The following is a 12,448-nucleotide window of genomic DNA, read 5'->3' as shown; positions in this document are numbered from 1 at the left end:
TGGCTCAACTTACCCCAAGGCAAACATTTTAACTATATTAGCCTACACAGCTACAAGGATACACGTTAATACTACACTTTACTACTACACATTAATACTACACTTTAATACTACACTTTAATACTACACTTTAATACTACACTTTAATACTACACTTTACTACTACACTTTAATACTACACTTTAATACTAGATTCAGGACCTCATATTGAAGCTAATAGAGACATGATGTTTATAACTTTCCCCCACTCTCCCCTGAGTATTGATGCTGCTGATGTCCATTCAACCATATTCTCTCCCCTGAGTATTGATGCTGCTGATGTTCATTCAACCATATTCTCTCCCCTGAGTATTGATGCTGCTGATGTTCATTCAACCATATTCTCTCCCCTGAGTATTGATGCTGCTGATGTTCATTCAACCATATTCTCTCCCCTGAGTATTGATGCTGCTGATGTTCATTCAACCATATTCTCTCCCCTGAGTATTGATGCTGCTGATGTCCATTCAACCATATTCTCTCTCCTGAGTATTGATGCTGCTGATGTCCATTCAACCATATTCTCTCTCCTGAGTATTGATGCTGCTGATGTTCATTCAACCATATTCTCTCCCCTGAGTATTGATGCTGCTGATGTTCATTCAACCATATTCTCTCCCCTGAGTATTGATGCTGCTGATGTTCCATTCAACCATATTCTCTCCCCTGAGTATTGATGCTGCTGATGTTCCATTCAACCATATTCTCTCCCCTGAGTATTGATGCTGCTGATGTTTCATTCAACCATATTCTCTCCCCTGAGTATTGATGCTGCTGATGTTCCATTCAACCATATTCTCTCCCCTGAGTATTGATGCTGCTGATGTTCATTCAACCATATTCTCTCCCCTGAGTATTGATGCTGCTGATGTCCATTCAACCATATTCTCTCCCCTGAGTATTGATGCTGCTGATGTCCATTCAACCATATTCTCTCCCCTGAGTATTGATGCTGCTGATGTTCCATTCAACCATATTCTCTCCCCTGAGTATTGATGCTGCTGATGTTCATTCAACCATATTCTCTCCCCTGAGTATTGATGCTGCTGATGTTCATTCAACCATATTCTCTCCCCTGAGTATTGATGCTGCTGATGTTCATCCAACCATATTCTCTCCCCTGAGTATTGATGCTGCTGATGTTCATCCAACCATATTCTCTCCCCTGAGTATTGATGCTGCTGATGTCCATTCAACCATATTCTCTCCCCTGAGTATTGATGCTGCTGATGTTCATTCAACCATATTCTCTCCCCTGAGTATTGATGCTGCTGATGTTCATTCAACCATATTCTCTCCCCTGAGTATTGATGCTGCTGATGTTTCATTCAACCATATTCTCTCCCCTGAGTATTGATGCTGCTGATGTCCATTCAACCATATTCTCTCCCCTGAGTATTGATGCTGCTGATGTTCATCCAACCATATTCTCTCCCCTGAGTATTGATGCTGCTGATGTTCATCCAACCATATTCTCTCCCCTGAGTATTGATGCTGCTGATGTTCATCCAACCATATTCTCTCCTTTCTTTGCCAGATGGAAGATGTCATCGCTCATATGCAAGATGAGAAAAATGGAATTCCTGTCCGCACGGTCAAGAGTTTTTTATCTAAGATCCCAAGTGTTTTTTCAGGTAAGACAAAACATTTTATAGTTACAGTAAAAAGATGTGTGTGTGTTTGAGAGAGAGAGAGTGAGAGCGAAATAAAGATGTCTGTATATATATACACACACAGTTGAAGTCAGAAGTATACATACACTTAGGTTGGAGTCATTAAAACTCGTTTTTCAACCACTCCACAAATTTCTTGTTAACAAACTATAGTTTTGGCAAGTCGGTTAGGACATCTACTTTGTGCATGACACAAGTCATTTTTCCAACAATTGTTTACAGACAGATTATTTCACTTATAATTCACTGTATCACAATTCTAGTGGGTCAGAAGTTTACATACACTAAGTTGACTGTGACTTTAAACAGCCTGGAAAATTCCAGAAAATGATGTCATGGCTTTAGAAGCCTCTGATAGGCTAATTGACATCATTTGAGTCAATTGGAGGTGTACTTGTGGATGTATTTCAGGGCCTACTTTGACATCATGGGAAAATCAAAAGAAATGGCCAAAAGTTTTGAGAATGACAAAAATATTAATTCCCACAAAGTTTGCTGCTTCAGTGTCTTTAGATATTTTTGTCAGATGTTACTATGGAATACTGAAGTATAATTACAAGCATTTCATAAGTGTCAAAGGCTTTTATTGACAATTACATGAGGTTGATGCAAAGAGTCAATATTTGCAGTGTTGACCATTCTTTTTCAAGACCTCGACAATCCGCCCTGGCATGTTGTCAATTAACTTCTGGGCCACATCCTGACTGATGGCAGCCCATTCAGCCCATTCTTGCATAATCAATGCTTGGAGTTTGTCAGAATTTGTGGGTTTTTGTTTGTCCACCCGCCTCTTGAGGATTGACCACAAGTTCTCAATGAAATTAAGGTCTGGGGAGTTTCCTGGCCATGGACCCAAAATATTGATGTTTTGTTCCCCGAGCCACTTATTTGTCACATTTGCCTCATGGCAAGGTGCTCCATCATGCTGGAAAAGGCATTGTTCGTCACCAAACTATTCCTTGATGGTTGGGAGAAGTTGCTCTCGGAGGATGTGTTGGTACCATTCTTTATTCATGGCTGGGTTCTTAGGCAAAATTGTGAGTGAGCCCACTCCCTTGGCTGAGAAGCAACCCCACACATGAATGGTCTCAGGATGCTTTACTGTTGGCATGACACAGGACTGATGGTAGCGCTCACCTTGTCTTCTCCGGACAAGCTTTTTTCTGGATGCCCCAAACAATCGGAAAGGGGATTCATCAGAGAAAATGACTTTACCCCAGTCCTCAGCAGTCCAATCCCTGTACCTTTTGCAGAATATCAGTCTGTCCCTGATGTTTTTCCTGGAGAGAAGTGGCTTCTTTGCTGCCCTTCTTGACACCAGGCCATCCTCAAAAAGTCTTCGCCTCACTGTGCATGCAGATGCACTCACACCTGCCTGCTGCCATTCCTGAGCAAGCTCTGTACTGGTGGTGCCCCGATCCCGCAGCTGAATCAACTTTAGGAGATGGTCCTTGCGCTTGCTGGACTTTCTTGGGCACCTGAAGCCTTCTTCACAACAATTGAGACGCTCTCTTTGAAGTTCTTGATGATCCGATAAATGGTTGATTTAGGTGCAATCTTACTGGCAGCAATATCCTTGCCTGTGAAGCCCTTTTTATGCAAAGCAATGATGACGGCACGTGTTTCTTTGCAGGTAACCATGGTTGACAGAGGAAGAACAATGATTCCAAGCACCACCCTCCTTTTGAAGCTTCCAGTCTGTTATTTGAACTCAATCAGCATGACAGAGTGATCTCCAGCCTTGTCCTCGTCAACACTCACACCTGTGTTAACGAGAGAATCACTGACATGATGTCAGCTGGTCCTTTTCGTTGCAGGGCTGAAATGCAGTGGAAATGTTTTTTTGGGGGATTCAGTTCATTTGCATGGCAAAGAGGGAATTATTTGCAATTCATCTGATCACTCTTCATAACATTCTGGAGTATATACAAATTGTCATCATGCAAACTGAGGCAGCAGACTTTGTGAAAATGTATATTTGTGTAACGGCCGTCGTCAAAATGAGACCAAGGTGCAGCGGAGGATGTGTTCATTGTGAATGATTTTAATGGACCGAATGAACATATGAACAATATACAAAAATTAACCAAAAAACGACCAGCAACAGTTCTGTCCGGTTTAACAAAACTAAACAGGAAAAATATTCACCCACAAACCCCAAAGGAAAAACAGGCTGCCTATGTATGACTCTCAATCAGCAACGACGATCTACAGCTGTTTCTGATTGAGAGCCATACACGGCCGAAACAAAGTAATACACCAACATAGAAAAAGGAACATAGAACGCCCACCCTAGTCACACCCTGGCCTAACCAAAAATAGAGAACCAAAACCCTCTCTATGGCCAGGGCGTGACAATTTGTGTCATTCTCAAAACTTTTGGCCACGACTGTATATAGAGAGAGGAAAGATAGATGGAGGCAGCAAGAGAGAGATCGACTTCTACAGGTGTCATGACTGTCTGGACAGAATGGGAAGATCAGACTGATGGAGGGAGAGAGGGGGTGACAGTAACCAGGCGCTCTCTCTCCCACAGAGAAGAGAGGGGGAGTTGCTGGATGGTCACCCTTCACACCCTGCTGTAAATCTCTAGAGGGGGAAACTTTCTCATTCAGTATCTGTTATGTAGTGTTCTACTCCTGGAGGACTCACTAGGTCTTCAGTATCTGTTATGTAGTGTTCTACCCCTGGAGGACTCAGTAGGTCTTCAGTATCTGTTATGTAGTGTTCTACCCCTGGAGGACTCAGTAGGTCTTCAGTATCTGTTATGTAGTGTTCTACCCCTGGAGGACCCAGTAGGTCTTCAGTACCTGTTATGCAGTGTTTTAGTGTTCTACTCCTGGAGGACCCAGTAGGTCTTCAGTACCTGTTATGTAGTGTTCTACCCCTGGAGGACTCAGTAGGTCTTCAGTATCTGTTATGTAGTGATTTACCCCTGGAGGACTCAGTAGGTCTTCAGTATCTGTTATGTAGTGTTCTACCCCTGGAGGACTCAGTAGGTCTTTAGTATCTGTTATGTAGTGTTCTACCCCTGGAGGACTCAGTAGGTCTTCAGTATCTGTTATGTAGTGTTCTACCCCTGGAGGACTCAGTAGGTCTTCAGTACCTGTTATGTAGTGTTCTACCCCTGGAGGACTCAGTAGGTCTTCAGTATCTGTTATGTAGTGTTTTACCCCTGGAGGACTCAATAGGTCTTCAGTATCTGTTATGTAGTGTTTTAGTGTTTTACCCCGGAGGACTCAGTAGGTCTTCAGTACCTGTTATGTAGTGTTTTACCCCTGGAGGACTCAGTAGGTCTTCAGTACCTGTTATGTAGTGTTCTACCCCTGGAGGACTCAGTAGGTCTTCAGTATCTGTTATGTAGTGTTTTACCCCTGGAGGACTCAGTAGGTCTTCAGTACCTGTTATGTAGTGTTCTACCCCTGGAGGACTCAGTAGGTCTTCAGTACCTGTTATGTAGTGTTCTACCCCTGGAGGACTCAGTAGGTCTTCAGTACCTGTTATGTAGTGTTCTACCCCTGGAGGACCCAGTAGGTCTTCAGTACCTGTTATGTAGTGTTCTACCCCTGGAGGACTCAGTAGGTCTTCAGTATCTGTTATGTAGTGTTTTAGTGTTCTACCCCAGAGGTAGAATACTAATATACATACAGATTATTGACAACATCTACTTACCTATTGAGTCATCCAGGGGTAGAATATTTATTTGTTTATTTTGTATTTATTTGTTTATTTCACCTTTATTTAACCAGGTGGGCTAGTTGAGAACAAGTTCTCATTTTCAACTGTGACCTGGCCAAGATGAAGTAAATCAGTGTGACACATACAACAACACAGAGTTACACATGGAGTAAAACAAACATACAGTCAATAATACAATAGAGAAAGTCTATATACAGTATAGTGTGTGCAAATGAGGTAGGATAAGGGGGGTGAGTCAATAAATAAGTCATCGTGGCGAAATTATTACAGTATGGCAAATTAAACACTGGAATGGTAGATGTACAGAAGATGAATGTGCAATTAGAGATACTGGGGTGCAAAGGAGCAAAATAAATAAATAAATAAATACAGTATGGGGATGAGGTAATTGGATGGGCTATTTACAGATGGGCTATGAACAGGTGCAGTGATCTGTGAGCTGCTCTGACAGCTGGTGCTTAAAGCTAGTGAGGGAGATATGAGTCTCCAGCTTCAGAGATTTTTGCAGTTCGTTCCAGTCATTGGCAGCAGAGAACTGGAAGGAGAGGAGGCCGAAGGAGGAGTTGGCTTTAGGGGTGACCAGTGAGATATACCTGCTGGAGCGCGTGCTATGAGTGGGTGATGCTATGGTGACCAGTGAGCTGAGATAAGGGGGGGCTTTACCTAGCAGAGACTTGTAGATGACCTGTAGCCAGTGGGTTTGGCGACGAATATGAAGCGAGGACCATCCAACGAGAGCATACAGGTCGCAGTGGTTTGTAGTATATGGGGCTTTGGTGACAAAACAGATGGCACTGTGATAGACTGCATCCAGTTTGCAGAGTAGAGTGTTGGAGACTATTTTGTAAATGAAATCGCTGAAGTCAAGGATCGGTAGGATAGTCAGTTTTACGAGGGTATGTTTGGCAGCATGAGTGAAGGATGTTTTGTTGAGAAATAGGAAGCCGATTCTAGATTTAACTTTGGATTGGAGATGGTTAATGTGACTGGTCAACTACTGTTGACCAGAGCCCTATTCCCTATCTAGAACACTACTGTTGACCAGAGCCCTATTCTCTATATAGAGCACTACTGTTGACCAGAGCCCTATTCCCTATATAGAACACTACTGTTGACCAGAGCCCTATTCTCTATATAGAACACTACTGTTGACCAGAGCCCTATTCCCTATATAGAACACTACTGTTGACCAGAGCCCTATTCCCTATATAGAGCACTACTGTTGACCAGAGCCCTATTCCCTATATAGAACACTACTGTTGACCAGAGCCCTATTCCCTATATAGAGCACTACTGTTGACCAGAGCCCTATTCCCTATATAGAACACTACTGTTGACCAGAGCCCTATTCCCTATATAGAGCACTACTGTTGACCAGAGCCCTATTCCCTATATAGAACACTACTGTTGACCAGAGCCCTATTCCCTCCCCATGAATGGATCCTTTACTCTGATAGGAGGAGCTGTTAGTAGTGCTGTCCATGGTGCTGAATGGAGCCTTTTATATTCAAATCATTTGGGTCTATTAGAATCGTATGGGTCCGTAGAGAGTCTATTACAATCATATCTGTCTATAGAGAGTCTATTACAATCATATGGGTCCATAGAGAGTCTATTACAATCATATCTGTCTATAGAGAGTCTATTAGAATCATATGGGTCCATAGAGAGTCTGTTAGAATCATATGGGTCCATAGAGAGTCTATTAGATTCATATGTGTCCAGGCCTCCCGAGTGACGCAGCTGTCTGAGGCGTCACTACAGCCACAGGTTCGATCCCAGGCTGTGTTTTTACAGCCGGCCGTAACCAGGAAACCTTTGACTGGGAGACCCCATCGCACTCTAGTCGTGGACCGGGGCCTGTAAGCTGACTTCGGTCTCCAGCTCCACTGTGTTTCCTCTGCTTCTGGGTTAAGCGAGCGGCGTTTCAGGAAGTGGCGCGGCTAGGCAGGGTCGTGTTTCGGAGGACGCACGGCTCTCGACCTTCACCTCTCCCGAGGCCGTAGTGGAGTTGCAGTCGATGGGACAAGACTGTAACTACCAATTGGATATCATGAAGTTGGCGAGACAAAAGGGTAAAAAAATAATCGTATGGGTCCATAGAGGGCCTATTAGAATCGTATGGGTCCATAGAGGGTCTATTAGAATCATATGGGTCCATAGAGAGTCTATTAGAATCATATGGGTCCATAGAGAGTCTATTAGAATCATATGGGTCCATAGAGAGTCTATTAGAATCGTATGGGTCCATAGAGGGCCTATTAGAATCGTATGGGTCCATAGAGAGTCTATTAGAATCATATGGGTCTATAGAGAGTCTATTAGAATCATGTGGGTCTATAGAGAGTCTTTTGGAATAGAAGGTCTATTAGAATCATATGGTTCCATAGAGAGTCTATTAGAATCATATGGGTCCATAGAGGGTCTATTAGAATCATATGGGTCCATAGAGGGTCTATTAGAATCGTATGGGTCCATAGAGGGTCTATTAGAATCGTATGGGTCCATAGAGAGTCTGTTAGAATCATATGGGTCCATAGAGAGTCTTTTGGAATAGAGGGTCTATTAGAATTGTATGGGTCTATAGAGAGTCTATTAGAATCTTATGGGTCCATAGAGAGTCTGTTAGAATAGAAGGTCCATTAGAATCATATGGGTCCATAGAGAGTCTATTTCGGCAAGGCCTTGCTTTTTTTTCCACTGTGAAATTACGTTGTAAAAAAAATGCTCTATAGAATTTACACTGATTGTATGTGATTTTATTTGATTAGCTAACCGTGATTAACGGCATTCAGGGAAATACAGGCACTTGACTTGTTTATCCAAACCCAGCAGTTGGCTTTGTTCTGTGTTCTGATCTACATTCTAATGTAGTCTCTGCAGATGGACTCTGTTTTGTTTTGTAGATTGTCTCTGTAGATTGACTCTTAATCTCTCTTTTGAATTTATTCTGTAATGTAGTCTCTGTAGATTGACTCTTAATCTCTCTTTTTAATTTATTCTGTAATGTAGTCTCTGCAGATGGACTCCCAGTCTCTCTTTTTAATTTATTCTGTAATGTAGTCTCTGTAGATTGACTCTTAATCTCTCTTTTTAATTTATTCTGTAATGTAGTCTCTGCAGATTGACTCCCAGTCTCTCTTTTCCCTTTATCCTGTGTGGTCCTTTAGAAATGGATTGTATTGGGGAGTGGTGAATATGAACTGCTAGGAGATTTGCTGCAGTAAGGAAAGGAGAGCAGTGGTGATGTTTCAGACTCACCTCTCCTTTTGATATGCACGTAACAATATACTGTACATGAGAAGAGACATTTATGTAAAGTTATTGAAATATGTAGAGGTTTTTTTTGCGATCACATGTTTTTGATACCAGCAAAAGCAGAATGTTGAATGTTGTGTGTTTTGTCTTGTTGAATGTTGAGTGTTGTATGTTTTGTCTTGCAGGTTCTGACATTGTGCAGTGGATGATCAAAAACCTAAACATTGAGGACCAAGGTCAGATTTATTTACGATGTTATTTACATTCAAATGTGTCTGTTTTTGTTGTTGACGTTGTTGATGTATCGTTGAAAATGTCATCAACTCAACACTTTTTTTATTAACTGATGTTTTGGTTTTCCTAATTACATTTTACTTTCTCCGTATTGGTCCCCCGTGGGAATCAAACCCACAACCCTGGCGTTGCAAACACCATGCTCTACCAACTGAGCCACACGGTACTAATGAAGGATCTTAACGATTCAAACTCTAAATTCCTAGAAATACAGAAGGATCAAACAGCCACTGAAATACATCATTTAGTTTCCTCTGAAATGCTTCAGATTTATTTTTTTTACATTCAATGTGATTTGATTTCAGTGCCATCAGCTCAATAGTTCTGACCTGTGGTATCAATGCTCTTGACTTGTGGTATCAATAGTCTTGACTCGTATCAATAGTCTTGACTTGTTGTATCAATAGTCTTGACTTGTTGTATCAATAGTCTTGACTTGTTGTATCAATAGTCTTGACTTGTTGTATCAATAGTCTTGACCTGTATCAATAGTCTTGACCTGTGGTATCAATAGTAGTGGATCAAAATCCCTTTCCTCTAGTCCTCCTCCCTTCAAGCTCCCTTTCCTCTAATCCCCCTCCCTTCAAACTCCCTTTCCTCTAATCCTCCTCCCCTCAAACTCACGTTCCTCTAAATCTCCTCCCTTCAAACTCCCTTTCCTCTAATCCTCCTCTCCTCAAACTCCCTTTCCTCCAATCCTCCTCCCCTCAAACTCCCTTTCCTCGAATCTCCCTCCCCTCAAACTCCCTTCCCTCTAATCCCCCTCCCCTCAAACTCCCTTTTCATCCAATCCTCCTCTCCTTAAACTCCCTCTCCCCTAGCTCTCCTTGAGTGACTCCTCTCCAGCTGAGCTCTGAGCCCCTGAGCGATGAGCCCCACCACACTCCCATGGCACCTGGTCTGCCCAGCACAGCATCCCAGCATCCCAGCCCTGAGCCATCAGCCCAGCACACAGCAGCTCCAAGCTGTGGACGGAGTAGAGGCTGAACCCCCCTCAAACCATGACCCTTCGTTTGATGAGCTTTAGAGCAGAGACTGGGAGGGAGAGAGGGGGGAGGGGAGGACAGCTCGGAAAGCTTTCTCACTGGAGGGAGGGGAACGCATGGCTTTGAAGTGTTGCAGGAGGATAAAAAACACTGTGTGGGCAAAATGGCACCCATTTCTGATGTAGTACTCCTCTTTTTCCTTTCACTAGGCCAGAGTAAACTGCATCATGATGCTAGTAAACCATATGAAAATACAATTAGGACTCTAACGAAGGGTCAGCATCAAATTGTTAATTGGCTTTTTACCAATTTGCCATACAACAGACCACGTATTCACCCTGCGCATCTTAATTGACAAGCAAACAAACCAAAACAAAGGCAAAGTCTTCTCATGCTTTGTTTATTTTCAAAAAAGCTTTCGACTCAATTTGGCATCAGGGTTTGCTATACAAATTGATGGAAAGTGGTGTTGGGGGGTAAAAACATATGACATTATAAAATCCATGCACACAAACAACAAGTGTGCGGTTAAAATTGGCTAAAAACACACACATTTCTTTCCACAGGGCCGTGGGGTGAGACAGGGATGCAGCTTAAGCCCCACGCTCTTCAACATATATAGCAACAGTCTGCAGCACCCGGCCTCACCCTACTAGAATCCGAAGTCAAATGTCTACTGTTTGCTGATGATCTGGTGCTTCTGTCCCCAATCAAGGAGGGCCTACAGCAGCACCTAGATCTTCTGCACAGATTCTCTCAGACCTGGACCCTGACAGTAAATCTCAGTAAGAATAAAATAATGGCATTCCAAAAAAGGTCCAGTTGCCAGGACCACAAGTACAAATTCCATCTAGACACCATTGCCCTAGAGCACATAAAAAACAATTTACCAAATTGGTAACTATTTAAGTTTCCCTGCATTAAAGTCCCCGACCACTAGGAGCGTCGCCTCTGGATAAGCATTTGCTTATGGCGGAATACAGTTCATTCAGTGCAGTCTTATTGCCAGCCTCAGTCTGTGGTGGTATGTAGACAGCTACGAAAAATACAGATGAAAACTCTCTAGGTAGATAGTGTGGTCTACAGCTTATCATGATATTTTTTTATTTAACGAGGCACGTCAGTTAACAACAACTTCTTATTTTCAATGACGGCCTACCGGGGAACAGTGGGTTAACTGCCTTGTTCAGGGGCAGAATGACAGATTTTTACCTTGTCAGCTCGGGGATTCAATCTAGCAACCTTTCGGTTAACGGCCCAAAGCTCTAACTCTAACTCTAAAATCATACAGCCTTGTCGAATCAAACGGCCTTGATCTAGCTGTTAAATCATACAGCCTTGATTCAGATGACAAATCATACAGCCTTGACCCAGGTGTTGAATCATACAGCCTAGATCCAGATGACAAATCATACAGCCTTGACCCAGGTGTTGAATCATACAGCCTTGATCCAGGTGTTGAATCACACAGCCTTGGTCCAGGTGTCATTGAAGACAATGAGGAGGTAGTAGAGGAAGCAGCTTAGACTGGAGAACATGTTCAAAACCAGAGGTTGCTTCCCAAATGGCACCCTACTCCCTATATAGTACACTAGCCCTATGGGCCCTGGTCAAAAGTAGTGCACTATAGGGGACTCCTGAGTGGTGCAGCGGTCTAAGGCACTGCATCGTAGTGCTTGAGGCGTCACTAAAGATACGGGTTCGATCCCAGGCTGTGTCACAGATGGCAGTGACCGGGAGACTCATGAGGCGGCGCACAATTGGCCCAGGTTAGGGGAGGGTTTGGCCGGCCGGGATGTCCTTGTCCCATCGCGCTCTAGCGACTCCTTGTGGTGGGCCGGGCGCGTGCACGCTGACTTCGGTCGCCAGTTGTCCAGTGTTTCCTCCGGCACATTGAGAAGTAGTGCGGCTTGGCAGGGTCATTTTTTCGGAGGACGCATGGCTCTCGACCTTCATCTCCCCCGGGTCCGTAGGGGAATTGCAGTTATGGGACAAGACTTTAACTACTAATTGGGGAGAAAAAGGTGCAAAAGTACAAAACATTTTTTTTTTAAATCTTGCACTATAAAGGGAATAGAGTACCATTTGGTTCAGTTGTTCCACGGCTCGGAGGGGAAAAACATATGTTATCCAACAGACAAACATGTATGATGTTGAATCATTACAATCTTGAATCACAAAGTCTAGTTTTAATGTGATTTAAAGATCATCTGCAGAGGGGGGGAAAAAAAAGCCTTTCAATTAAACCGTAGAAGAAAAAAACCCAGATCTCACCTGGGAAGATTTAAAGGCTGAGGGTTTTAAATGTCAAGTGTTTGATGTCTGCCTTCGGGTATTCATTGGACCGGTACGTCACCGTAAGGCTGCTCTCACAAATAATGGCACACACACACACAGATGGGCTGCAGATTCTCTCTCTCTCCCTCTCATTCTGCTGTGGAGAGATGGTGTTTGTTCTTCACTGGGTGCCCTTTTCTTGTGGCAACAGGTCACAAATAT

General features: G+C 43.2%; 1 protein-coding gene across 1 annotated transcript in view; it reads left to right on the top strand.

Annotated features, from left to right (window-relative positions):
- The first annotated feature begins 1,580 nt into the window (after window positions 1-1,580).
- The window catches only part of LOC115189526 (regulator of G-protein signaling 7-like), a 25,571-nt gene continuing 14,703 nt past the window's right edge, over window positions 1,581-12,448 (top strand). The window contains exons 1-2 of the mRNA XM_029748142.1: window positions 1,581-1,673; window positions 8,855-8,905. Of these exons, the coding sequence (XP_029604002.1) occupies window positions 1,598-1,673; window positions 8,855-8,905 (127 nt within the window). The 5' untranslated portion in view covers window positions 1,581-1,597. The remainder of the gene's footprint in view (window positions 1,674-8,854; window positions 8,906-12,448) is intronic.

Source organism: Salmo trutta, unplaced genomic scaffold, assembly GCF_901001165.1.
Source record: "Salmo trutta unplaced genomic scaffold, fSalTru1.1, whole genome shotgun sequence".
In the NCBI taxonomy this organism is placed as follows: Eukaryota; Metazoa; Chordata; class Actinopteri; order Salmoniformes; family Salmonidae; genus Salmo; species Salmo trutta.
This window is presented reverse-complemented; position numbering and strand designations above follow the sequence as displayed.